The 26,806-nt window shown below is 41.7% G+C and overlaps 1 protein-coding gene across 1 annotated transcript in view; it reads left to right on the top strand.

Moving 5' to 3' along the window:
* The first annotated feature begins 18,032 nt into the window (after positions 1-18,032).
* Positions 18,033-26,806, top strand: part of tnpo1 (transportin 1) — a 131,328-nt gene continuing 122,554 nt past the window's right edge. The window contains exon 1 of the mRNA XM_060836187.1: positions 18,033-18,107. Coding sequence (XP_060692170.1) covers positions 18,099-18,107 — 9 coding nt within the window. The 5' untranslated portion in view covers positions 18,033-18,098. The remainder of the gene's footprint in view (positions 18,108-26,806) is intronic.

Raw genomic sequence — 26,806 nt, 5'->3', positions numbered from 1 at the left:
AGTGTGGATGTTTGTTGGGCAGTATTCATTCTCATTGCTAAGAATACCAATCTTACGAGTATTGGTGTGATAAACAACATTCTGTAAATTAAACAAATAATTGTTCCAGTCAACACTGGACTGATGGGATTAGTTCTGTAAGACAAAATGAAAATTAATTAGTTAAATGCTTTAGTGGTTCTAGTGCTTGTATCATAATGACCTCATATGGTCTTGCCCACCTAAACCTTCTCTCTCACATTGGCACCTCAGCCTGTTTTGCTTTTGTCTCTGCCTCCCCATCACACAGAAATTGCTGACTTCTAATCCCCTATTGCAGCTGTTTGCACAGTTCTGGCACTAATTGCTTCACACTCTTCTCTCAACAGTCCTACCTCCTCACTCTAATTGCCAGTGCCTGGTTACCGCATTCTCCTTGATTTTCCAGTTCAATGAGGTCTGCCTCGAATTGTAGCCTTATAGCCTCCATTAAATCCTTAATATAAAACAAAGAACTATGGATTCTGAAGATCTGAAATAAAAGCAGAAATTTTTGGAAAAGCTCAGCAGGTCTGGAAGCATCTGTGGAGCAAAATCAAAGTTAACATTTCGGGACCAGTGTCTTTTCTTCAGTTCTGAGAAAGGGTCATGGACTGAAAATGTTAACTCTAAATGCTGCTAGACTTGCTGAGCTTTCCCAATAATTTCTGTTTCATCTGTCTGACTTAAAGCATTTGCAGTCGTTTCAGTTTTTACTTAGTTAATATTTCAAAGTTAGTGACTCTTCATTAGTTCTGAAATGTTAACTCTCTTTTCTCCCTGCGAATGCTGCTAAACCTGTACAGCAATTTCTGTTTTTGTTGTGTTAAATCCTTGGTCATTGCTTCATGCTGTACCCCTTCCATTCCATACTACCATATAATGGGATATTAACTCAAAAGTGTACCTCATCTCTATATAAAGATTAACTATTAAAACACAGAAGTCTTGCAGTACAGAAAGAGACCATGTCTCGTCCATGCTGACCAGATTTCCTAAATTAATATAGTTGTCTTTGCCAGTATTTGGCCCACATCCCTCTAAACCCTTCCTATTCGTGTACTTATCCAGATGCCTTTTAAACTTTGTAATAGTACCAGCTTCCTACACTTCCTTTGGCAGCTCGTCCCATACATGTACACCCACTGCATGAATAATTTGCCCCCTTTTTTAAATTTTTCCCGTCACCTTAAACCTATGCATTTTGGACTTCCATACCCTCGCAAAGAAAAACATAGCTGTTCACCCTATCCATGCCCCTCAACCTATAAACCTCAATCTCCGACACTCCAGGAAATAAAGCTCCAGCCTATTCAGCCTCTCCCTATTGCTCAAATCCTCCAATCCTGGAAACATCCTTGTATACCTTTTCTGAACCTTTTCAAGTTTAACAACATCCTTCCTATAGCAGGTAGACCAGAACTGAATGCAATATTCTTTAAAAATGGCTTCACCAATGTCCTGTACACTCACAACATTTCTTTCCAACTTCTATATTCAACGCACTGACCAATGAAGGCAAATGCCTTCTTCACCAACCTGTCTACTGTGACTCCATTTTCAAGAAAATATGCAACTGTACACCTAGGTCCCTGTTCAGTAACTCCCCTCAAGGTCCTACCATTAGCTGTGTAAGTCCTGCCCTGGTTTGTCTTACTAAAAGACAACACCTCACATTTATCCATCTGCTATTCCTTGGCCCATTGGCCCATCTGATCAAGGTCTCCCTTTTGTACTCTGAGTGAACATTCTTCACTGTCCACTACACCACCAATTTTAGTGTCATCTGCAAACTTACTAACCATACTTCCTATGTTCATATCCAAATCATTTATATAAATGACAAAAAGCAAAAAAGCAATAGACTCAGCACCAATCCTTGTGACAAACTGCTGGTCATAAGCTTCCAGTCTGAAAAGCAACCCACAATCATCACCCTCTATCTTCTACCTTTAAGCCAATTTGTATCCAATTGGCTAGCTCCCCATTCCATGTGAACCTAACCTTGCTAACCAGTCTGTCATGCAGAACCTTGTCAACCAACTTGCTGAAGTCTACATAGACAATGTGTACTTCTCTTCCTTCATCAATGTTCTTTGTCACCTCTTCCAAAAGCTCAATCAAGTTTGTGAGACCCAATTTTCCACACACAAAGCCATGCTGACTATCCCTAATCCATCCTTGCCTTTCCAAATGCATGTAAATTCTGTCCAGTGTCTTTAATTCTGTGATTTGGATACTTTAAAGACATCACTATTTCTCAAGTTCGTTAGCTTTCATGTTCTTCTCCATAATAAATAATGACATGAAATATTTGTTTAGTAACTCACCCAACTTTTGTGGTTCCACATGAATAGCCTCATTGATCTTTAAGGGGCCATTCTCTCTCAATTTATTTTTTGCCCTTAATGTATTTGTAGAAACTGTTTGGATTCTCCTTAACCCTATTTGTCAAAGCTATGTCAAGTCCCTCTTTTGCCTTCCTGATTTACCTTTTAAGTATACTCCTACTGCCCTTATACTCCTCTAGGGATTCACGCAATCCCAGTTTTCTATAGCTGGCATATGTCTTGCTCTTTTTCTTGTCCAAAGCCTCAATTTTTCTCATCATACAGTATACCCTACACCTACCAGCCTTGCCCTTCGCACTAACAGGAACATATTGTCTCTGAACTCGCGTTACCTCATTTTTGAAGGCTTTCAATTTTCCAACTGTCTCTTTACCTGCAAACATCCTCCACCAGTCAACTTTTGAAAGTTCATGTCTAATGCATCAAAATTGGCCTTACTCCAATTTAGAATTTTAACTTTTGGATCAGGTCCACACTTTTCCAATAACTATTTTAAAACTAATAGAGTTATGATCAACGTATGGTGAAATCAAAAGAAAGCAATCAGCAGAAAGAATTAATCCTCTGCTGGTCAGAGAAAGGTGGGCCCAAATCACCAAGTAATGTCACGTAATGTCAAGTAATTCTACTTCTAAAAGATTGAAGTATTCTGCTAATTTCAAACTGACCTTTTCAATAGTCCTTTCTTTGACTTTTTAAAACCCTTTTATTACTGTTAAGATCACCTTCACATATTTCTTGTACTTTCACATTTAATATATTTTCTCTTAAACATTTTTCTTAAAAGCTGAGTTCAAATGGGATGTTTGCCAAACTACAGTTTATCTGTATTTCGGGTAGTTGTATAACATGAAAAACTTGTTTCAAATTAAAATTAAAAAATGAAGCTCTCATATCCAAACTTTTGAAATTCTTTATCCAACCAATTTTGAATTTATGATGTTTCACAAACAACATCCTAAATTTCATTGAGGCTTCTTTAAGTGTATAGTGAGTTACTGGCTCGTTGCAATGTAGTGCAGAGGGCAGTTGTGATTTGTTATATGGGGATGGCCCTGTCATTTCCCCATTTTTCAGCTGCTTCAACCTGATACTCATTGAAGCCTGCTGCTGCATTTACTCACAGTCCTTTTTACTTTAGCAGTAAGTCATCTGCATTATTGCAAAAAAAAAGCAATGATGATCATTTCCCCATTCTGTCCCTACCTTTCTTCTGAACCATCCACCAACTTTTTTAACTTCTGGTGTGTCCTGTGAATTCAATAAATCTCTCAGCATTCCCTTGATTATTTCTGACCATTCTTCTGCTATTAATCGAATAATGGAACTCTCTGAATCCCAATCAAAGTTTACAGCATTTTCCTTCTTCACCTCACATGACTGCATTTTCAAAGGTTTGTTTTGTAATCAGCACAGATACCACCAGTGCAGTCCTTCTTCATGGATTCATCCGGTATGGATTCGGCTCATTCACGGACTCTGCTTGAATACTGCAAGCACAAAAATTGCTGGAAAAGCTCAGCAGATCTGGCAGCATCTGTGTAGAAAAATCAGAGTTAATGTTTCCAGACCAGTGATCCTTCCTCAGAACTGAAGATGCTGCCAGACCTGCTGAGCTTTTCCAACAATTTCCAGCATCTACTGTTCCTTTGATTTTTCTGCCAGTGCAGATTCAGCTGATATCCAGCTTCTGCAAATTCTGTCAATAGTGGAGCCCTCGCTAGCAATTTCTCTCTTTTCAGTGCCACGTATATTCAGCAGGCCTTTAAATTCTTCGATACCCACTCAAACCATCTTGGGTCAGCTTATTGCACTGATTATGATGGTAAATGAAATGTACTCACTGGTTTCATATTGCTGTTCCGATAGTTTGAGCTGAATATCCTGTTTGGGAAGCCATGTGTTATCTTGATTTGCAAATAACCAACTGCTGGAGTTGGTTTTATATGTTTTTCAATTGTTTTATTCAAGCGATGCAAGGGGATATCTGTCCCAGTTACTAGGCCAGAGCATAACTCTAAAGCATATAGAAAAGTTGATTGTCTTTATGCTGTTAGCATATCATTATCCACATTCCAAACTTCCTTCATACACAACAAATAAAACAGTTGACCGTTCTATGTTGTAGGTTAATGTGTTACAGTCTCCTTCACACAGCTAACCTGTTGTCCCTTCCTTTATCTGTTCTACTCTGTCACCTCCCTGAGAGAACAGGATTTACATGTATATGAAAAAAAAGACTAATTAGGGAAAATCAACATTGCTTTGATTGTGGGAAATCATATCTCACTAGCGATTGAGTGTATTGAAGAAGTAATAAAGAGGATCGTGATCTGTGTGGACTTCAGTAAGGAATTTGACAAGGTTCCACATGGTTGACTGGTTACCAAAGTTTGATCACGTGGAATACAGAGAGAACTAACCATTTGGATATAGAACTGGCTTGAAGATGGTTGAGAGTTGCTTTTCAGACTGGAGACCTATGACGAATGGTGTACCAGTAGAATTGGTGCTGGGTCCACTGCATTTCATCATTTATACAAATGATTTGGATGTGAACATAGGAGGTATGATTAGTAAATTTGTAGATGACATCAAAATTGGAGGTGTAGTGGATAGCAAAGAAAGTTACCTCTGAATACAATGGGATCTTGATCAGATAGGTCAATGAGCAGAAAGTGGTAGAACGAGTTTAATTTAGGTAAATATGAGATGCTTCAGTTTGGAAAGGAAAATTAGGGCAGGATTTATACTTAAGGTCCTGGGGAGTATTGCTGAACAAAGAGGTCTTGGAGTGCAAGTTCATTGTTCCTTGAAAGTAGACAGGATAGGGAAGAAGACATTTGGTATGGTTGCCTTTATTGGTCAGTGCATTGAGTATAGGAGTTGGGAGATCATATTGCGGCTGTACAGGACATTGGTTAAGCCACTTTTGGAATGCTGTATGCAATTCTGGTCTCCCTGCTACAGAAAAGATATTGTGAAACTTGAAATGGTTCGGAAAAGATTTACAAGGATGTTGCCAGGTTTTGAGCTATTGAGGCTGAATTGGCTGGGGATATTTTCCCCAGAGCATCAGAGACTGAGGGATGATCTTATAGAGGTTTATGGATAGGATAAATAGCCCTGAGTCCAAAACAAGATATAGGTTTAAGGTGAGAGAGGGATGATTTAAAAGGGATCTAAATGGCAACTTTTTTATGCAGAGGATGGTGCTGTATGGAATGAGCTGCCAGAGGAAGTGATGGAAGCTGATATAATTACAACATGTAAAAGGCATCTGGATGGGTATATAAATAGAAAGGGTTCAGAGGGACATTTAGCAAAGGCTTGCAAATGGGGCTAGATTACTTTGGGATATCTGGGCAGCATGGACGGGTTGGACTGAGGTAGGAGAATTGACATTTCTGGCATAAGCCCTTCATCAGGAAAGGGCTTCCTGATAGAGGGCTTATGCCTGAAACTCCTGATCTGCTGTGCTTTTCCAGCAGCACACTCTCGACTCTGATCTTCAGCATCTGCAGTCCTCGCTTTCTCCGAGTTGGACCGAAGGTTCACTTTCCATGCCATACAGCTCCATGGCTGTATGAATCAATTCAGTAGAGCAGGAATATCTAGGTCCAACAGGATGGTTTGTTCAATGGATTATAGAGAGGAGGTACCAATGACCAGATTAGAATTGGAACTGGGAAGAGGGAAGATAATTGATGAAGTCATTGTTCTAGAAATGATGGCTGGTTGTTTGTTGGGATCATGGTCTGGGAAAACAGAAGGAATTATCAGATATGGCATTCTGCTGCTGCATTAGTTTGCTACCAGACAATAGCAGTATATCTTGCCTGTCATCAGGTTTGATGACAATGTTAAGATTAGATCTGTGAGGAAGAGTTCAGAAGGAGTCTGGTTAGGGTGAGTGAGAGGAACATAGAAATTGAAATGGCTGATACTGTGGTTAAAGCTCTTAATGAAAAGCTGAAGAGAGATTAATAGACAGTGTGAGAATTCTAGGCAGAGGGAGAACATGAGTCAGGTAAAAAGATCTGTTGAGTGAGCAAGCACTCTTGGACAAATAATTTTTTTGAATGAATGATTTTATTATCATGTGCAGTTACAGTGAGGAAAAACAACTTTTCCACATCACCACAATCTGCTGCCATTTTGATTAGTTTTAAAAATAAAAAAAATACAGCTTAAAGAAAGTGCGTCATTTCTGAGCCAGTTCATCAACAGCGACACCTGCACCACCATCCCTCCTTCACAGCCTTGCTGCATTCTACACCAGACTAGAAAAAACATTGAAAATTGGAATGGAGGTCAAAGAATTCCATATCGTACCAAGTTCAATTTGTAAAAGTCCATGTAAGTGGATAAAGTTGAGTCCTTTGCGAAGGACAGATCGTTCAATGTCCAAGGAGGGTGGTTGGAGACATTGTATAAATTTGACAAGGGATAGAAGTCAGAAGAAAATATAAAGGAAAGGAAATTGAAAGGATGTTGAAACCTATGAGTTATTGAAGCTTTAGATGCTTAATCCCAATAGAAAGAATATGTTTCTTATCAAAGGATAAAATGAAACTGCAGTTTTCAGATCATGTCACTACTGCTGAAGAGTGAGGGAAAGATTATTTATGTGGTACTGTGTGTGGACTTTAGGATGTAGTGAGAAAAGAAGTTTGAGGCATCGAATATCCAGAGGACACAAATAGAAATATCCCTTAGACTTTCAATTGTCATTTCCATGACCAGTTTCAGGCATTTAAGTGGAATCCATCCCAACTGAATATCTTCCTTCCCTGGTACTAGTGCCAATGCTCCATGAATTGAAACCCTGCCTCCCATGCCATTCTTTGAGCCATGCATTTAATCTTCTGATCTGATTGTTGACATACAGTAATCCTCCATTTCTCAGTGTTGGCGGTCTGTCAGTGCTATGTGTGTCAATGGCAACTGTAGGAGCCAGCAATGTTCCCAAACATTGCTGCTTGGGATGCAGCATTGACCTCACTGGGAAACTAAATAAACCATTGTGATCTTGCAAAAATGGCACAGCCATTGTCCTTTGCATTTGTGGGTGCACAACTGAGCAATCCCAAGCAGGGTACCCAAAACTCCATGGAAGAAGCTATTTGCATAGAAGATCAAAGCAGTTGTCATCCTTACAGCCTGAAGAAAGTGGAGTCGCAGGTAGAAAAGATAGTGAAGAAGGCATGTGGTATGCTTTCCTTTATAGGTCAGAGTATTGAGTATGGGAGTTGGGAGGTCATGTTGAGGCTGTACAGGACTTTGGATAGGCCACTTTTGAAATATTGCATGCAATCCTGGTCTCCTTCCAATCCAAAGGATGTTGTGAAACTTGAAAGGGTTTAGAAAAGATTTACAAGGATGTTGGCAGGATTGGAGGATCTGAGCTAGAGGGAGACGTTGAATAGGCTAGGACTCTTTTCCCTGGAGCATTGGAGGCTGAGAGGTGACCTTACAGAGGTTTATAAAATCAGGAGGGGCATGGATAGCGTAAATAGACAAAGTCTCTTCTCTGGTTGGGGGAGGGCATAAGTTTAGGGTGAGAAGGGAAAGATATAAAAGAGACCTAAGAGGCAACTTTTTCACGCAGATGGTCGTACATGTATGGAATGAGCTATCAGAGGAAGTGGTGGAGGCTAGTATGATTGTGCCAATTAAAAGGCATCTGGATGGGTATATGAATATGAAGGGTTTAGAGGGATATGGGCAGGGTGCTGGCAGGTGGGACTAGATTGGGTTGGAATATCTGGTCCTGGATTAGAGGTGCTGGAAGAGCATAGCAGATCGGGCAGCATCTGAGGAGATATCTGGTCGGCATGGACGAGTTGGGCCGTATGGTCTGTTTTCGTGCTGTACAATTCTATGACTCTATGACTCTAAGCTCCTCACTCTAAACTACTTATCTTTCCAATCCTCCCACTTCCTCCAAACCAAAGGAGTAGCCATGGGCACCCGCACGGGTCCCAGCTATGCCTGTCTCTTCGTAGGATATGTGGAACCGTCCATCTTCCGCAGCTACACTGGCACCCCCCCCCACCTTTTCCTCCGCTACATCGATGACTGTATCGGCGCTGCCTTGTGCTCCCACGAGGAGGTTGAACAGTTCATCCACTCTACTAAAACCTTCCACCCCGACCTCAAATTTACCTGTACCATCTCAGACTCCTCCCTCCCCTCTCCCCTTCCTAGTCCTCTCCATTTCTATCTCGGGTGACCGAATCAACACGGACATTTACTATAAACCGACCGACTCCCACAGCTACCTAGACTACACCTCCTCCCACACTGCCCCCTGTAAAAACGCCATCCCATATTCCCAATTCCTTCGTCTCTGCCGCATCTGCTCCCAGGAAGACCAGTTCCATTAGCGAACAACTCAGATGGCCTCCTTCTTCAAAGACCTCAATTTCCCCCCAGATGTGGTCGACGATGCTCTCCACCACATCTCCTCCATGTCCCGCTCCTCAGCCCTTGAGCCCCGCCCCTCCAATCACCACCATGTCAGAACCCCACTGGTCCTCACCTACCACCCAACCAACCTCCATATACATCGTATCATCCGTCATCATTTCCGCCACTTCCAAATGGACCCCACCACCAGGGATACATTTCCCTTCACTCCCCTATCAGTGTTCCAAAAAGACCACTCCCTCTGTGACTCCCTTGTCAGGTCCACATCCCCCACCAACCCAACCTCCACTCCCAGCACCTTCCCCTGCAACCACAAGAAATGCAAAACTTGAGCCCACACCTCCCCCCTTACTCCCCTCCAAGGTCCCAGGGGATCCTTCCATATCTGCCACAAATTCACCTGCACCTCCCCACACATCATTTACTACATCTGCTGCACCCGATGTGGCCTCCTCTATATTCGGGAGACAGGCCGCTTACTTGCGGAACATTTCAGAAAACACTCCTGGAACACCCGGACCAACCAACCCCGTGGCTCAACACTTCAACTCCCCCTCCAACTCCACCAAGGACATGCAGGTCCTTGGACTCCTCCATCGCCAGACCATAGCAACATGACGGCTGGAGGAAGAGCACCTCATCTTCCACCTAGGAACCCTCCAACCACAAGGGATGAACTCAGATTTCTCCAGTTTCCTCATTTCCCCTCCCCCCACCTTGTCTCAGTCCCAACCCTCGAACTCAGCACCACCTTCCTAACCTGCAATCTTCTTCCTGACCTCTCTGCCCCCACCCCCACTCCAGCCTATCACCCTCACCTTAACCTCCTTCCGCCTATCGCATTTCCAACATCCCTCCCCCAAGTCCCTCCTCCCTACCTTTTATCTTAGCCTGCTTGGCACACTTTCCTCATTCCTGAAGAAGGGCTCATGACCGAAGCGTCGATTCACCTGCTCCTTGGATGCTGCCTGACCTGCTGCGCTTTTCCAGCAACACATTTTCAGCTCATTATGAGAAAAGCAGCCAGTCTTACACAAATGTAAGAACTGATGAGGTCAAGACAAATAGACAACTACAAGGAACAATGGGCTAACCAGGACAAAAACAGAAATTCCTGGAAAATCTTAGCAGGTCTGGCAGCATCTGTGGAGATAACTTAGAGTTAACTTTTTGGATCCAATTACCTTATTTAGAACAGGGATTAACTAGAACCTGATCAATCAGATGATGAGCTCAAGTCTCAACGAGACAATGGACCTTGGGCCAGTTATGCATGTCTATCATGATTCGGCATCAGCAGATCCATAAAAGAAGGAACATCAGAGACATTGACAAGGATAACCCACAGTGACAACCATCAAAACTGACTGTGAGTCAAGGGCCTACAAGAGGACAGCGAGAATCTATGAACAAGGGCCAATCAAGGATAGTAGTGGGAAGTTGTGTGTGGAGTCAGAGGAGATAAGGGAAGCACTAAATGAATATCTTTCGACAATATTCACTGTAGAAAACGACAATGTTGTCGAGGAGAATACTGAGATACAGACTACTAGACTAGGTGGGATTGAGGTTCACAAGAAAGAGGTATTAGAAATCCTGCAGAGTGTTAAAATAGATAAGTCCCCTGGGCCAGATGTGATTTATCCTATGATCCTCTGGGAAGCTAGAGAGGAGACTGCCAAGCCTTTGCCATTGATCTTTAAATCGTCATTGTCTACAGGAATAGTGCCAGAAGACTGGAGGATAGCAAATGTGGTTCTCCTGTTCAAGAAGGGGAGGAGAGACAACCCTGGTAATTATAGACCAGTGAGCATTGCTTCAGCTGTTGGCAAAGTGTTGGAAAAGATTATAAGAGATAGGATTTATAGTCACCTAGAAAAGAATAAGTTGATTAGGGATAATCAGCATGGCTTTGTGAAGGATAGGTCATGCCTCACAAACTTTACTCAGCTCTTTGAGAAGGTGACCAAACAGGTAGATGAGAGTAAACTGGTTGATGTGGGTGTATGTGGATTTCAGCAAAACCGTTCGATAAGGTTCCCCACAGTAGGCTATTGTACAAAATGTGGAGTAATGAGATTGTGGGAGATATAGCAGTTTGGATCAGTAATTGGCTTGCTGAAAGAAGACAGAGGGTGGTGGTTGATGGGAAATGTTCATCCTTGAGTCCAGTTACTAGTGGTGTGCCGCAGGGGTCGGTGTTGGGTCCACTGCTGTTCGTCATTTTTATAAATGACCTGGATGAGGGCGTAGAAGGGTGGGTTAGTGGATTCGCAGACGACACTAAGGTCGGTGGAGTTGTGGATAGCGACGAAGGATGTTTAGGTTACAGAGAGACATAGATAAGCTGCAAAGCTGGGCTGAGAGGTTTAATGCAGACAAGTGTGAGGTGATTCACTTTGGTTGGAGTAACTGGAATGCAAAGTATTGGGCTAATGGTAAGATTCTTGGTAGATGAGCAGAGAGATCTCACTGTCCAGGTACACAGGTCCTTGAAAGTTGCCACCCAGGTTGACAGGGTGGTTAAGAAGGCATACAGTGTTTTAGCTTTTATTAATAGAGGGATCGAGTTCCAGAACTATGAGGTTATGCTACAGCTGTACAAAGCTCTGGTGCGGCCGCACTTGGAGTATTGTGTACGGTTCTCGTCACATTATACGAAGGATGTGGAAGCTTTGGAAAGAGTGCAGAGGAGATTTACTACAATGTTGCCTGGTATGGAGAGGAGGTCTTCTGAGGAAAGGCTGAGGGACTTGAGGCTGTTTTCGTTGGAGAGAAGAAGGTTGAGAGGTGACTTAATAGAGACATATAAGATAATCAGAGGTTTAGATAGAGTGGACAGGGAGAGCCTTTTTTCCAAGTATGGTGACAGTGAGCACGAGGGGGCATAGCTTTAAATTGAGGGGTGAGATATAGGACAGATATCAGAGGTAGTTTCTTTACTCAGAGAGTAGTAAGGGTATGGGATGCTTTGCCTGCAATGGTAGTAGATTCGTCAACTTTAAGTACATTTAAGTCTTATTGGACAAACATATGGACATACATGGAATAGCGTACGTTAGATGGGCTTCAGATTGGTATGACTGGTCGGCGCAACATCGAGGGCCGAAAGGCCTGTACTGTGCTGTAATGTTCTATGTTCTACGCTCTTAACATTTGTATGAAGGGCGGCCTTGAGTTTGGGGACTCAAAAAGGATCACATCAACCCTCACAAACAATCAATGCATGAAGGAAGTTACCCTGAGACTAGAAGTTAGAGTAGAAGACAATCATACTGGGAGCAAACCTAATCATCACACCTCACCTTGCAATGCATAGAATTTGCATTCAAACTATGAGTGTTGTGCTTAGTTTTAGCAAATAATCAGAATTTTATTGAGTGTTGAGTAAAACAGAAGTTGTAGTATTTATTGAGTGTTTTAAAACTAATTGACATCCCAGCAAGTTAAGGAAAGAATAGTTCATGTCTGTTGAATACTTTTATTAACTTTAATAAAAATTGAGTTATACTAAATATGCTGTGTAAGTGCTATTCATCTGCCACATCAGTTGATATCCTATTCTAAGGGTCAATAGTCTAAGATCCAGTCCTCCACCTGAACTCAATACTTGGGGCATCTCAATGAAACTTATGGAATACGAACAGCTTGGATAGAGTGAATGTGAAGATGTTCCCACTTCTACAGAAGACTAGGACCTGAGGGTATATTGTCAAAGTGAAAGAATGTCCATTTAAAATTAAAGAATCCCTCTAGTACAGATAGAGGCATTCAGCCAATCTATTCTACACAACCCCCTGAAGACCCATCCTATGCCTGCGACCCTGGATTTACCATGGCCAGGAGAAAGTGAGGACTGCAGATGCTGGAGGTGAGAGTCGATGCTGGGGCTGGAAAAGCACAGCAGGTCAGGAAACATCTGAGGAGCAGGTGAATCAATGTTAACGGGCAGAAGGCCTTCAGAAGGATTCCTCAGATGTTGTCTGACCAGCTGTGCTTTTCCAGCGCCACACATTCAACACTTAACATGGCCAACGCATGTAGCCTGCACATCACTGGAAACTATGGGGGAATTTAACATGGCTAATTCCCCCAACACTACACATTTTTGGACTATGGGAGGAAACCAGAGAACCTGGCAGAAACCCACAGAGACATGGGAAAGTGGGAAAACTCCATACAGACAGTCACCTAAGGCTGGAATCAAACCCGGATCCCTGGCGCTGTACAGTAGAAGTGGAAACTGCTGTGCCACTATGCCACCTATTTAGAACTGAGATGAGGAGGAATTTCTTCAACCAGAGGTGGTGGATCTGTGGACCTCATTGCGCAAAAGGCTGTGGAGGACAAATCATTCAGTGTCTTTAAGGCAGGGATAGATAGGTTCTTGATTAGTAAATGAATCAAAGCTTGCTGGGAGACGTTAGGAGACCAAGGTTGAGAAACATATCAGCCATGATTGAATGGTGGAGTAGACTTGATGGGCTGAATGGCCTAATTCTGTTCCTACATCTTTTGGTTTTAATAAGCTAGAAAATGAGGAAAAATTGAATTTGAAACAGGTAGAGTTGTTTCTAATATGCTGTTTAATGGTTTCAAGCAGAGAAACATTATGCTGACACATATTTGAACAGTGTTTCACAAAGTGATGTCTTATACTTAATTTCCTTTTCACATCAAATATATGTAAAACATATTGATTTGTTTAAAGATTAGTGTGAAACAACTTAAACATCTTCACAACTCAATTAACAATAAAAGAGTAAACTTTGTATTCGAACAGCAACTTATCTGAATATGTTAAATCTGTTAAATTTTCTTTACATTTTTAAAAAAGAGAATGCTACAAATTATTGTAGCTTTATTCTTAGCAAATAAGTAAAACATAAACCCTGACAAAAGCACAGAGCCGATCCCACCTGAATAGTGCACAAAAAGCACTGCCCACACAGAGCACTGATGACAGCTCGAAGTATTCATGCTCAAAAGGCATACTTTTGTTTATTGACCTTAGCTGCCAGCAACCATTTTAGAGATTAAAAAGAGATGGTGAGATAGTGATACAATAGTTTGTATTTTCAAAGCAGAAGCTTGTCTTTTTAGTAGACTGTATCCAATTACTCTTACAAGGCTGCCAATGAACATTACTATTCATACATCTCTTCTATGTGGTTTCACCATCTTTCAGTAATGCAATTACTTGCACAAGCCAAAACTAAACAAATGCTTTCACTTCTTTAAGAATGATCAGCTTTTCTATGTTTCTGTTTGAAATTCAGTGGGTTTCTCAAACAGACACATACCTGTACACCACCAGAATTCCCTTTAACTAGCTCTAATAATGTTGATGAAATATCTGTGGGACATCTGCCAGGAAATTCAGGCATTCCATGACCTAACTCTCGAGTTGGAGAGCTGCCACGGTGTTTCAGCTTGAGATCCCATTTTACCAATGCGATTAGAACAAGAAGCCAACGAAATGTGGCATGTGCTGAATAAATAATATGTCCAAACTACCTGCTCCCTCCTCAGGCTGTATATACCTGTTAACATGTAAAATCCTTCTGTCCTTGTGAAATGGTGTACCTTCTATAAATCTCTATATTGATATTTGTGAATAGAAAATTCTCTAAAACAGCCTGAGTCTAAATAATTTCCACATTTTAGACAAATTATTTATTACACTAAATATTTCCCACCAATGTTCCGTTGAAATATAATGCATTATGAGGCAGTGACTAATATTTAAAATCATCTCAATATATAAAATCATCCTAAATGTGCTTAACATTACCTTCGCCACAACAAATAAGAGAATTAGTGGAGGAGAATACGTCCATTTATTTATGCCATATCAAATGTAATTTTGTGTCTGAAATGTGATACAAAGATATTTTTATCATAATCAATTTGAAATAACATCTTGTCAGTGACAGCTGGATTTTGTCCAGCCCAAGACTTGGCAAGAGTGCTCCTTCTGTCTGCATCAGTTGAAGACTACTGTCCATTCTAGCTGACACAAGCATTTTTATCTCGCCCATTCCCAGAAGGCCATAAGATCACAAGACATAGGAGCAGAAGTAGACTATTCGGCCAGTCGAGTCTGCTCTGCCACTCAGTGGCTGATTTGATCATTCCCAACTCCATTTTCCTACCCTTTCCTCATAATCCTTGATTCCCTGACTGATTCAAAATCCGTCTGTCTCAGCATTGAAATTCTTAGTGACCCAATCTTGACAGTTTTTTGCAGTAACAAATTCCAAAGATTCACTACTGTCTGAGAGAAGAAATTCCTCCTCATCTCTGTCTTAAATGGGCAACCCCTTACAATAAGATTATGCTCACTGGTCCAGATTCTCCCACAATGGAAACAATCTCTCCACATATACCATGACAAGCCCACAAAATTCTTACATGTTTAGTAAGCTCATCCTTTCAGTGTTGATGACTTTTCTATGATTTTCCAGATAATTGAAAGTAGACTGATATGGTGGTACTTGATCTTGTTGAATTTGGTCTGTACTTGTTAGAACAGCATGTTCTAGGGCACAGGTCTTCGGCATAATTGATGAAATATTGTCACGTCCCGTAAACTTTGCAGTACACAGTGCCTTCAGCTATATCTTGATATCAGCAAGTTCCCTTGCTTGTGATTGTCCTGATGCCATGAGACTTCATGGGTTCCATCGATGGCAGCAATCAGCCATGAGTATGATTGTCTACCGAGGAAATTCCATGTCACTAATCATGACGAGGTCCAAAAGGGCAACACCTTCCCAGCTGTACACAGAAATGCTATCTCCACTGCTGATAGTGATGTCTATAAGGTACAATTATGTGGAGAGTGGCACGAACCAAGGATTGGCGAAGGGAAAGTCCTTGCAGAAGGCAGAGATGGATGGGGAGGGGAAGATGTTATTGGTGGTAGGGTCTAGTTGAAGTTGGTAGGTGTTTAAGGATGTTGCATTGGATACAGAGACTTTTGGGGTTGGAGGTGAGGACATGGTTGCCCATGGCTACCCCCTGGATTTGGAGGATATGGGAAGAATTGAAGAAAATGTTATTGAGTGGAGGAGGGCAAGGGTGGAGGAGGACTGGATGAGTCTATTGGAGATAAAGAAGCTGTGAGACAGCTCTCCACATTTGATACTAGCTTCCAGATGTTAGTAAGGATGACTTTGCGGGGTCGACCAGGTTGAGTTTACCATTGTCATTTCTTGTGCAGGTGTTCTATCTGGTTTTATTTCTTTGAAACATTTCAGTGGTTTCAAACTTAGTTTCCCAGAACATTTCTTGGATTTTTGGATTACTAGTCGAATGACAATTCCATTACACCAGGGTGACCAATTTACCATCTGATTTGCACAAAGTTAAAATACAGGTACAGCAAGCAATCAAGCAGGCAAAGGCTATATTAACCATTATGAACATTTACTACAATGGTATAATGGCTATTGTGAGGCCACATCTGAAGTATTGCACACAGTTTTGATTTCTTCGCTGAAGGAAGGATTTAATGTAGTGTACAGAAGATTCACTAGATTGGTTTCTGCCTGATTCCTGGGATGGGACGAGTATCTTATGAGGAGAGATTTGGGAGTTTATGATAAGGAGAGGGTTACCTCAGTTGGCTAGATAACTGGCATGTGGTTCAGAATAATGTCAACAGCACAGAGTTTGATCCCAATTCCAGAGGAGGTGTACTTGGGATTTACCTTCTGATTCACTGTAGTAAAAACACATAAATTGTGGTTCAGCTATCCACACATAATTGAGGATATTAATAGCAGAATATGCAGATATGGATTATATATACTTGAATTTAGAAAAATTACAGGTGATCCCATTGAAATATACCAAATTCTTAAACAGGTTGGTAGTGCAAGTTACCATTGGCTACAAGGCTAGAACTAGGGGTCACTATCTTTGAAATTAGGAGAAATGTCTTCACGGAGAGGGTTGGTCTCCAGTGAGCTGTGGGTGCTCATCTGTTTAACATATTCAGGTCATCATTAGGTTTTTGGATACTAAAGTAATAAGGGACATGGTAATAGCAGTGCAATGAGGTATGTATATCTTAATGATGTTTTAAATGACAATGGTACTCTATCAGCTGAGCAGGAAGGTATATGTGATCAAGACTCAGAGAGAAGACAGTCTGGAGAGAGAGATTAATGTCTGGAGACCTGTGTTCAGTATAGTTTATTCCTTAGTGTAAATACAGAGTTTAAAGTATCACATATAAAGCCTTGTTTTGCTAAGAATAAATTAAAGATTTATTGCAGGGGACTCAGCAATAGCAATTTAGCACGATATTGCAGCTTTTAAGACTGCAAGTGTGGATACCCACCAGCACCCCAAGCAATCCATGAAGGGAGAACTCAACAGGCTATCCCCATGACCAGACACTCAATCGAAGATGTAGCAATCTAAAGCAGTTCCGAGGGAGGTCCATAAGACCATAAGACATAGGAGTGGAAGTAAGGCCATTTGGCCCATCGAGTCCACTCCGCCATTCAATCATGGCTGATGGGCAACTCCACTTACCTGCATTCTCCCCGTAGCCCTTAATTCCTTGTGACATCAAGAATCTATCAATCTCTGCCTTGAAGACATTTAGTGTCCCGGCCTCTACTGCACTCTGCGGGATAATGATCACATTGAATAGCTCGAAGGGTTGAATATTTTGACCCATGCTCCACTTAATTAATTATGCTCTTCAATATTATTAGTGGGCGGCATGGTGGCACAGTGGTTAGCACTGCTGCCTCACATTGCCAAAGATCTGGGTTCAATTCCTGACTCAGGTGACTGATTGTGTGGAGTTTGCACATTCTCCCTGTGTCTGTGTGGGTTTCCTCCCACAATCCAAAGATGTGCAGGTCAGGTGAATTGGTCATGCTAAATTGCCTGTAGTCTTAGGTAAAAGGGGGAATTGGTGGGTTGTGCTTTAGTGGGCCGAAGGGCCTGTTTCCACACTGTAAGTTATCTAATCTAATTATATCTTTAAAGACTTGGCAAAAATGTTGCTGCCAAACCTGGTCAAAGAGCCTCTACGATTGAGTAGGTCCGCAGTGAGGGAACAATCGTGCCCACGATATTGGATTTCTCGTAGATACAATTCTCAAGGTCCATTACCTGCGGTTGCCATGGAGACTTTTTTAAAGGTGCTGGACATGGTTGTCACGGTTACTGCCCGACCAATCAGATCTCTGACTGGATGCACGTGATCTGGTCGTCGTTGGGCGCCATTTGAGGAGCGCGGGTGTGTTTTGTACAGTTACACCGGACACTGTGATGGTTTGGGTAGGTCGATGTGTGTTTGCGGATGGATGTTCGCTGTTTGTCGCAGGTTTATCTTTTCTTTTAATCTGTTGTAACAAATGGTGGATGGTTAGAATAGGTCATAAATGTTGCAGTGGTTTCCGTTAAAAAAAAATGTTGTAGTGTGACTAGCAGGTTATTGCGAGTTGTTTTTAGGCCGCTTCTCCTATCCCGCTCTATTTAAAAAAATGATCAGTGAGGACCAGCTGGAAGCCGGGCATGATGATGGAAGGCATTTATCAGTTATATCTATCAGTTTTGTTTCACGCATTTAGCCATTGACAGTTTAGACGCATCGACAGTTATGTGTTCGAGACCTTATCCCGGTATTTGAGTATTTTACGTTTTGGAAACTGCCTTCCAGGTGAGAGATGCAGATACAGAATTATCTGTGTAGGAAGGGGATTGTTGTATAGTTAAGGATTATGTGCATCTAGTCATCTATTCATCTGGGGAGGAACACTATCTGGCTTCTCGTGGATTCGGAAAGCTTTAATGGATAGCTTTCGCTCTCTAACTTCTATAGCAATTATGAAATGGCGGAGTCGTTTGGGTTGGTTGCTTCCAATGGTTAAATTAATTATCATACTTTGGAGTGTGTAAATTCCACAGTTGTGACTACAAAGGATTATTTAAATACGGAAACCTCAAGATTGTTCTCGCCATCTACAGTTAAGGCTAACGTAAAATGCTAGATGGTCGTACGCTTGGTTGTTTTGTCTATAGACCTTTGACTGTGCGCATATTCCTTGATACCTATAAATCTGCTAAACTCCTTCATGAATGTGACCAATGATAGGATTGAGAATGTAAAACATTCACACCACTTTGAAATATGACATTTGTCTTCCCCATCGTCTTAAATGGCTGACGTCATTCTGAGACTATAATCCCTGATTATATATTCTTCAACCAAGACATACATCCTTGTGGCAATTGATCTGTCAAGCCTTGGCAGAATTTATTTTAATGAGAATAACCTCTAGTATTAAAATTCTCAAATATAGAACTAGTCTATGTACTTTTTTTCTCTCTCTCAGAAAAGACGATCGTACCACTTTCGGAATCAGTTTAGTGAATATTTACTGAATACCTATACCTCTTTACTCGTTTGGATAAGGAGACCAAGAGTCAAGACATTAGTCAAGATGTGGTTTCATCAAGTCCTTATGTTACTGTAGTAAGATTTCTTATCCAATCCCTTTGTAGTAATAAAATATTATATCATTTGCTTTCCTAATTACTTGCTGTGTTTGCAAGGTATTTTTGTGAACTGAATACAGATACACCTAGGTCCAGCTGATTACTGATATTTGCATCTCCCATCATTTAAGAAATGAAACTCTTTTTATGTTTTCTCCCAAAAAGCATAACTTCACAATACTCCACGTTATATCATCTGTCACTTACTGGCCCACACACCTAATCCATCTATATCTCTTTGTAACCTCTTTGCTTCTTGATCAATTTTATATTTTCACTGAATTATGTGTAATCAGTGAACTTGTATATGTTACACTAACACGACTCATTTTGATAGATTATAAATGGTGAGGCCCAAGACTCCTTGTAGTAGCTTAGTCGTTACAACCTAGCAATCTGAAAATGACCCATTCATTCCTTTTCTGTTTTCAATTTGTTAACCAAACTTAAATGCATGTCGTTATGTTATCCCTAACTACATGAACGGAGTTGTATGTAGCAATTCCTGGTGTGACTTCTTATCAAATGCTTTTTGAAAATACAAACATGGAACATAAGGACTATGAACAGAAGTGGGCAATTCGGCCCCTCGAGCCTGCTCCACCATTCAATATGATCATGGCTGATCTCGTCTCTGCCTCAACTTTTATTTTCCTGCTCGCTGTCAATGACTCTTCGACCTGTACTAATTAAAAATCTGTCTGATTCCTACTTAAAATTATTCACTGTCCTGCCATCCACCACGTTCTGGGATAGTGAATTCAACAGATTCGCAACCTTTTGAGAAGTAATTCCTTCTCATCTCTGTGTACCACTTATCCTGAAACTATGACTTCTTGTTCCAGATTGACCCAGAAAGGGAAACGTCTGCTCTACTTTGTCGGTATGTGTAAATAGGTATTGACTGTATCTGGTAGCACTGTCTTGTCATTGATATTTCCTTTAAGCTGCGCAACTATGTAGAGATCTTGTGCAAGCTTATTGGCTTCTGCCTGCTCAAGTCGCTGCTGCACATGGGCTTCAGAAGTCCATGCATCCACTTAAAAATTAGTTGGAACATTGCCTATTACAGCATTCCTGATAATAGATTTTTGTATTTTCTTTACTGTTGGAGACTAGATAGGCTGGGGATGTTTTCCAGAGATCAGAGATGGAGATGGTTGAGTGGGAATTTAAGTGAGTGTGCAAAGTTCTGAGGGGCATAGACAAGGTTGACTTTCTATCTTGGGGTCAATAACCATGAGGCACAGTTTTAAGGTAAGGTGTTGGAGGTTTAGAGAGGAATTAAGGATTTTTTTTCTGTCCACAAGATTGTCAGTATATGCAACTCACTGCCTTAAAAGATGATAGAGTAACAACATTTAAGACATCGAAGAATTATTTAGATACATGCCATAGCATATAAAACTACGACATAATGTTGGGAAATGAGATAAGAATATATAGGTGTTTTCTGAAATTTGCAAATAGAGGCTCACTGAGGGACCTTTTTCTGTGCTGTTAAAAACTTTGCTTGGAAAGCTGATAGAGCCAGAAAACCTCATAATGTTTAAGAAATGTTTAGGTCTGTGATGCCAAGGCATGCAATGTTATGGCCAAGTCCTGGAAAATGGAATCAAAAAACTTAGGTGCTTGCGTTTGACAGGTGAGATTCAGTGGATCAGAGGGCCTTTTTCAGTGCTATATTCAGTGCTCTGACTTATATGACTCTTTCAGGTTAACTGGCCTTTAAGTCCTGTATTATTTTTATACCTCCACCAGCATTTCTTGCCCACACCTAACTGCCTAGAAGACAGTTAAGAGTCTCCGCATTGCTGAGAGTCTGGTGTCATATATTGGCCAGACCAGGTTAGGATGTCCCTAGACTTGAGTGAATCAGGTTGGGTTTTATGACATTTAACAGTGGTTACATGGTCAGCATTAGGGCAACTACTTCTTTTAAAATTTTATTGATTTCAGACTCACCATCTGACATGGATTCAAAGCCTTCAAGTCCTTGTTTTAGATGATTAGTGTAATGCCATTCCTGGTGTACTACCACCTCGTGTTGACATTATTATTTCCTCCCTTTAATTGAATACAATCTGTAAGTCAATCGAAAAGCAAAATACTATGAAAAATGGAAATCTGAAATAGCAACAAAATATGATGGCAGTATTTACCATGTAATGCACCTGGTGAGAGAAACAGATTTAATGGGTTAAGTCCATGACTTTTTATGAGAACTAACAAACATTAGTGATGTAATAGTTTTTGAGCAAGAGGTAGAGAGGACAATGACAAAAGGAACGTCTGTGAAAGACAGGCAGGATTGAATGAGAAGAATTAGCCTCAAAATCCTAAGGGGAAAATACATTGCAAGAAAGAAACAAAAGATGTGACTGGGGCAGGTATTGCTGTTCGAAAGTGAAAGTCTGAGATAAAATGCCCAAACAAAATAAGGTGGAGTTCATTGATGAATCCAGAAGCTGTAAAGTGCCGAATTAAAAAGTGAGATGCTCAAGCTTGTATTAAGCTTTACTGGAACAATGCAGCAAACAAAGAGAGAGAGCTCTGAGAGAGTATGGTGAAGAATTACAATGAAAGGCCTCTAGAAGTCAGATTCATTCTTGTTGACGAAATGGAGGTTTTCCCCAACAGTCTCTCAGTCTGCACTTTGTCTCCCTTGTGTAGGAGAGAGCAATTTGCAAACAGCAAGTACACTAGACTAAATTGAGAGGTGTGTATGCCTGTGTGTGGGATTGTGCAAAAATCAATTTCATGCAAATTTTATCAAAGAAGGCTCAATGAAAGGACTTAAATATATGTTTTAAAGGACATTTCTGGGAGTCACATGACTTCAACTAATTAGATTAGATTACTTAGTGTGGAAACAGGCCCTTCAGCCCAACAAATCCACATCAACCTGCAGAAGTGCAACCCACCCAGACCCATTCCCCTACATTTACCCCTTCACCTAACACTACGGGCAATTTAGCATGGCCAATTCACCTAACCTGCACGTTTTTGGACTGTGGGAGGAAACCAGAGCACCCGGAGGAAACCCACACAGACACGGGGAGAATGTGCAAATTCCACACAGTCAGTCGCCTGAGGCAGGAATTGAACCAGGGTCTCTGGCGCTGTGAGGCAGCAGTGCTAACCACTGTGCCGCCCACTACTTGGACTGCTGCTTATAGATAACCTTCCTTGGTTTTATGGCTGTTCTGTTTGAATAGTTTTGCATGCAGTAGAGATTATTTTAGTTTTCATTTGGGAGTAAGTGCAATTACTGTGTGGGCCTCCAAGGTCTCTGCTTGATATTGAACTCTGAAATTGAAGAATGCATCGGCATGCTGATTGGCTTGGAGTGGTTGCACAGCTTAGAGGGGGCATTGAATTATTGTTCAACCTGCTGAAGATAAACTTCTCAGCTGAGTTGTCTAGTCTCTGGAGAGGCAAACAAAAGGATCTAAGGAAAGATAATGCACACCCATTTCAGGCACAACAATGTAAATTGCTGCTTCAGCTGGAGGGAGTATTTGGGCACTTGAACAGTGCGGTGAAAGGAGGTAGAAGGGGGTAGACGTTACAGCTCCTGTGTTTACATGCTAAGGTGTCATGGTTATATGGGGTTTTTGAGAACTGGATCAGGATATCACTAAGCTAATGTGTTTGGTAGCAGAAAATAATCTGTTAAGGATAGATAAATTCCCTAGGCCAGACAAGGTATACCCAAGGTTAGTACAGGAAGTGAGGGAAGAAATTGCTGCGCCTTTAGCGATGATCTTTGCATCCTCATTGACCACTGGAGTAGTACCAGTTGATTGAGGGTGGCAAATGTTCTTCTCCTGTTCAAGAAAGGAAATAGGGATAATCCTGGGAATTACAGAACAATCTGTCTTGCGGTGGGCAAATTATTGGAGAGAATTGAGAGTCCATGGTAGTGTGGAGGGCTGTTGTAGGTTGCAATGGGACATTGACAGGATATAGAACTGGGCTGATAAAGTGGTAGATGGAGATAGTCATAGAGATGTACAGCATGGAATTGGACCCTTCAACTCATTTATGCTGACCAGATATCCTAACCAAATCTAATCCCATTTGCCAATACTTGGCCCATATCCCTCTAAATCCTTCCGATTCATGTACCTATCCAGATGCCTTTAAATGTTGTCGTTTGTACTAGCCTCCACCTCTTCCTCTGGCAGTTCATTCCATACATGTGCTCTGTGTGAATAAATTGCCCCTTAGGTCCATTTTAAATTTATCCCCTCTCTCCTTAAACCTATGCCCTCTGGTTCTGAACTGTCCCCACCCAAGGAAAAGACCTTGTCTGTTTACTGTATCCATGCCCCTCATTTTATAAACCTCTAGAAGGTCACCCCTTAACCTGCTCAATGATACCCAGTTTGAGTTCTAAAAGTTCCTGATCTCATTACAGGCTTGATTCAACCATGGACAAAAGAGCTGAATTTCATAGGTGAGATGAGCATGACAATCCTTGACATCAAGGCTGCATTTGACTCAGTGTGGCATCACAGAGCCCAAGCAAAAACTTGTATCAATGGGTATCAGGAGTAATTAACATCCTGGACTCCCAAAGCCTATCCACCATCAACAAGGCACAATTATGATGGAATACTCTGCACTTATCTGCATGGGTGCAGCTCCAGCAACACTCAAGAAGCTTGACACCATTCAGGGCAAAGCAGCCTGCTTGACTGGCACTACATCTACAAGCATCCACTTCCTCCACCATCAACACTCAGTAGCAGCAATGTATACTATCAATAAGATGCGCTGCAGAAATACACCAAAGATTCTTAGATAGCACCTAACAAACCCATGACTTCTTCCATCTAAAAGTACAATTGTAGCAGATACACGGGAACACCACCTCCAAACCACTCACTGCCCTGACTTGAAAAATATCACTGTTCCTTCATTCAAAATCCTGGAATTCCTCCCAAAGGACATTGTGGGCAAGGTATAGCACATAGTCTGCAGTTCACAAAGACAGCTCATCACCTTCTGATGGGCAGTAAATGCTGGCCAGCCACTGATGCCCATGTCCCATGAGTGAATATATAAAGAAAGAAAACTGGCAGGGCATGAGAATTAAGAACCTTTGAAGTGATGGGGGCAGGTGCATAGCTCCTTGAAAGTGAAGTCACAGGTAGATAAGATAGTGAAGAAGGCATTTGGTATACTTTCCTTGAGAGTGTAGGTTTGCTTGCTGAGCTGTAGGTTTGATATCCAGACGTTTCATTACCTGGCTAGGTAACATCATCAGTGGTGACCTCCCAAGTGAAGCTTTCTAGGAGACAACAGCTTTGCTTCACTTGGAGGTCGTCACTGATGATGTTATCTTGCCAGGTAATGAAACATCTGGATATCAAATCTACAGCTCAGCAAGCAAACCTACACCCTAAACCTCAACCTGATCTACAAACCTTGTGAATACTTTCCTTTATTGGTCAGAGTATTCAGTACCGGAGTTTGAAGGTCACATTGTGGCCGTACAGGACATAGGTTTGGCCACTGGTCTCCTTCCTATTGGAAAGATGTTGTGAAATATGAAAGGGTTCAGAAAAGATTTACAAGGATGTTGTCAGGGTTGGAGGATTTGAGCTACAGGGAGAGGCTGAACAGGCTGGAGCTGTTTTCCCTGGAGCGTCGGAGGCTGAGGGGTGACCTTTATAGAGGTTTACAAAGTTATGAGGGGCCTGGACAGGATAAATAGACAAAGTCTTTTCCCTGGGGTCGGGGAGTCCAGAACTAGAGGGCATAGGTTATGGGTGAGAGGGGAAAGATATAAAAGAGACCTAAGGGGCAGCTTTTTCATGCAGAGAGTGGTACGTGTATGGAATGAGCTGCCAGAGGACGTGGTGCTGGTTGGTTCAAATTGCAACATTGAAGAGGCATTTGGATGGGTATATGAATAGGAATGGTTTGGAGGGATATGGGCCGGTGCTGACAGGTGGGAATGGATTGGGTTGGGATATCTGGTCGGTATGGACAGGTTGGACCAAAGGATCTGCTTCCTTGCTGTACATCTCTATGACTCTATTTGAAGAGATTCTGATGTACCCGGACACGGACTGGATAATGGTAGCAAAGCTAGAGCAAAGTTAGAAAGAAAATGATGTGCTGAAAGACTGGAGGTTGGCTAATGTGCCACTATTTAGGAAAAGCTAAGAAACTATAGACCAGTGAGCCTAGCATCAGTGGTTGGCATGTAGTTGCAGGCAATCCTGAGGGACAGGATTTACATATATATGAAAAAAAAAGACTAATTAGTGAAAATCAACATTGCTTTGATTGTGGGAAATCATATCTCGCTAGCGATTGAGTGTATTGAAGAAGTAATAAAGAGGATCGTGATCTGTGTGGACTTCAGTAAGGAATTTGACAAGGTTCCTCATGGTTGACTGGTTACCAACGTTTGATCACGTGGAATACAGAGAGAACTAACCATTTGGATATAGAACTGGCTTGAAGATGGTTGGGGGTTGCTTTTCAGACTGGAAGCCTATGATGAATGGTATACCAGTAGAATTGGTGCTGGGTCCACTGCTTTTCATCATTTATACAAATGATTTGGATGTGAACATAAGAGGTATGGTTAGTAAATTTGTAGATGGCATCAAAATTGGAGGTGTCGTGGATAGTGAAGAAGGTTACCTCTGATTACAACGGCATCTTGATCAGATGGGTCAATAGGCGGAGAAGTGGTAGAAGGAGTTTAATTTAGGTAAATATGAGCTGCTTCATTTTGGAAAGGGAAATTAGGGCAGGATTTATACTTAAGGTCCTGTGAAGTGTTGCTGAACAAAGAGGTCTTGGAGTGCAAGTTTATTGTTCCTTGAAAGTAGACAGGATAGGGAAGAAGACATTTGGTATGCTTTCCTTTATTGGTCAGTGCATTGAGTATAGGAGTTGGGAGATCATGTTGCGGCTGTACAGGACATTGGTTAAGCCACTTTTGGAATGCTGTATGCAATTCTGGTCTCCCTGCTACAGAAAAGGTATTGTGAAACTTGAAATGGTTCAGAAAAGATTTACAAGGATGTTGCCAGGTTTTGAGCTATTGAGGCTGAATTGGCTGGGGATATTTTCCCTAGAGCATCAGAGGCTGAGGGATAATCTTATAGAGGATTGTGTATAGGATAAATAACCAACGTCTTTTCCCTGAGTCCAAAACCGTGCCGTTTGAAGCGGCACGGTGGCATAGCAGTTAGTACTGCTGCCTCACAGCGGCAGAGACCTGGGTTCAATTCCCGTCTCAGGCGACTCTATGTGGAGTTTGCACGTTCTCCCCGTGTCTGCGTGGGTTTTCTCCGGGTGCTCCGGTTTCCTCCCACAATCCAAAAATGTGCAGGTTAGGTGAATTGGCCATGCTTAATTGCATGTAGTGTTAGGTGAAGGGGTAAACGTGGGTGAATGGATCTGGGTGGGTTACGCTTCGGCAGGTCAGTATGGACTTGTTGGGCCAA

The sequence above is a fragment of the Hemiscyllium ocellatum genome, chromosome 2 (genome assembly GCF_020745735.1).
Source record: "Hemiscyllium ocellatum isolate sHemOce1 chromosome 2, sHemOce1.pat.X.cur, whole genome shotgun sequence".
NCBI lineage: Eukaryota > Metazoa > Chordata > Chondrichthyes > Orectolobiformes > Hemiscylliidae > Hemiscyllium > Hemiscyllium ocellatum.
Note: the sequence above shows the minus strand (reverse complement) of the source record. Positions and strands in the feature narration are given on the sequence as shown.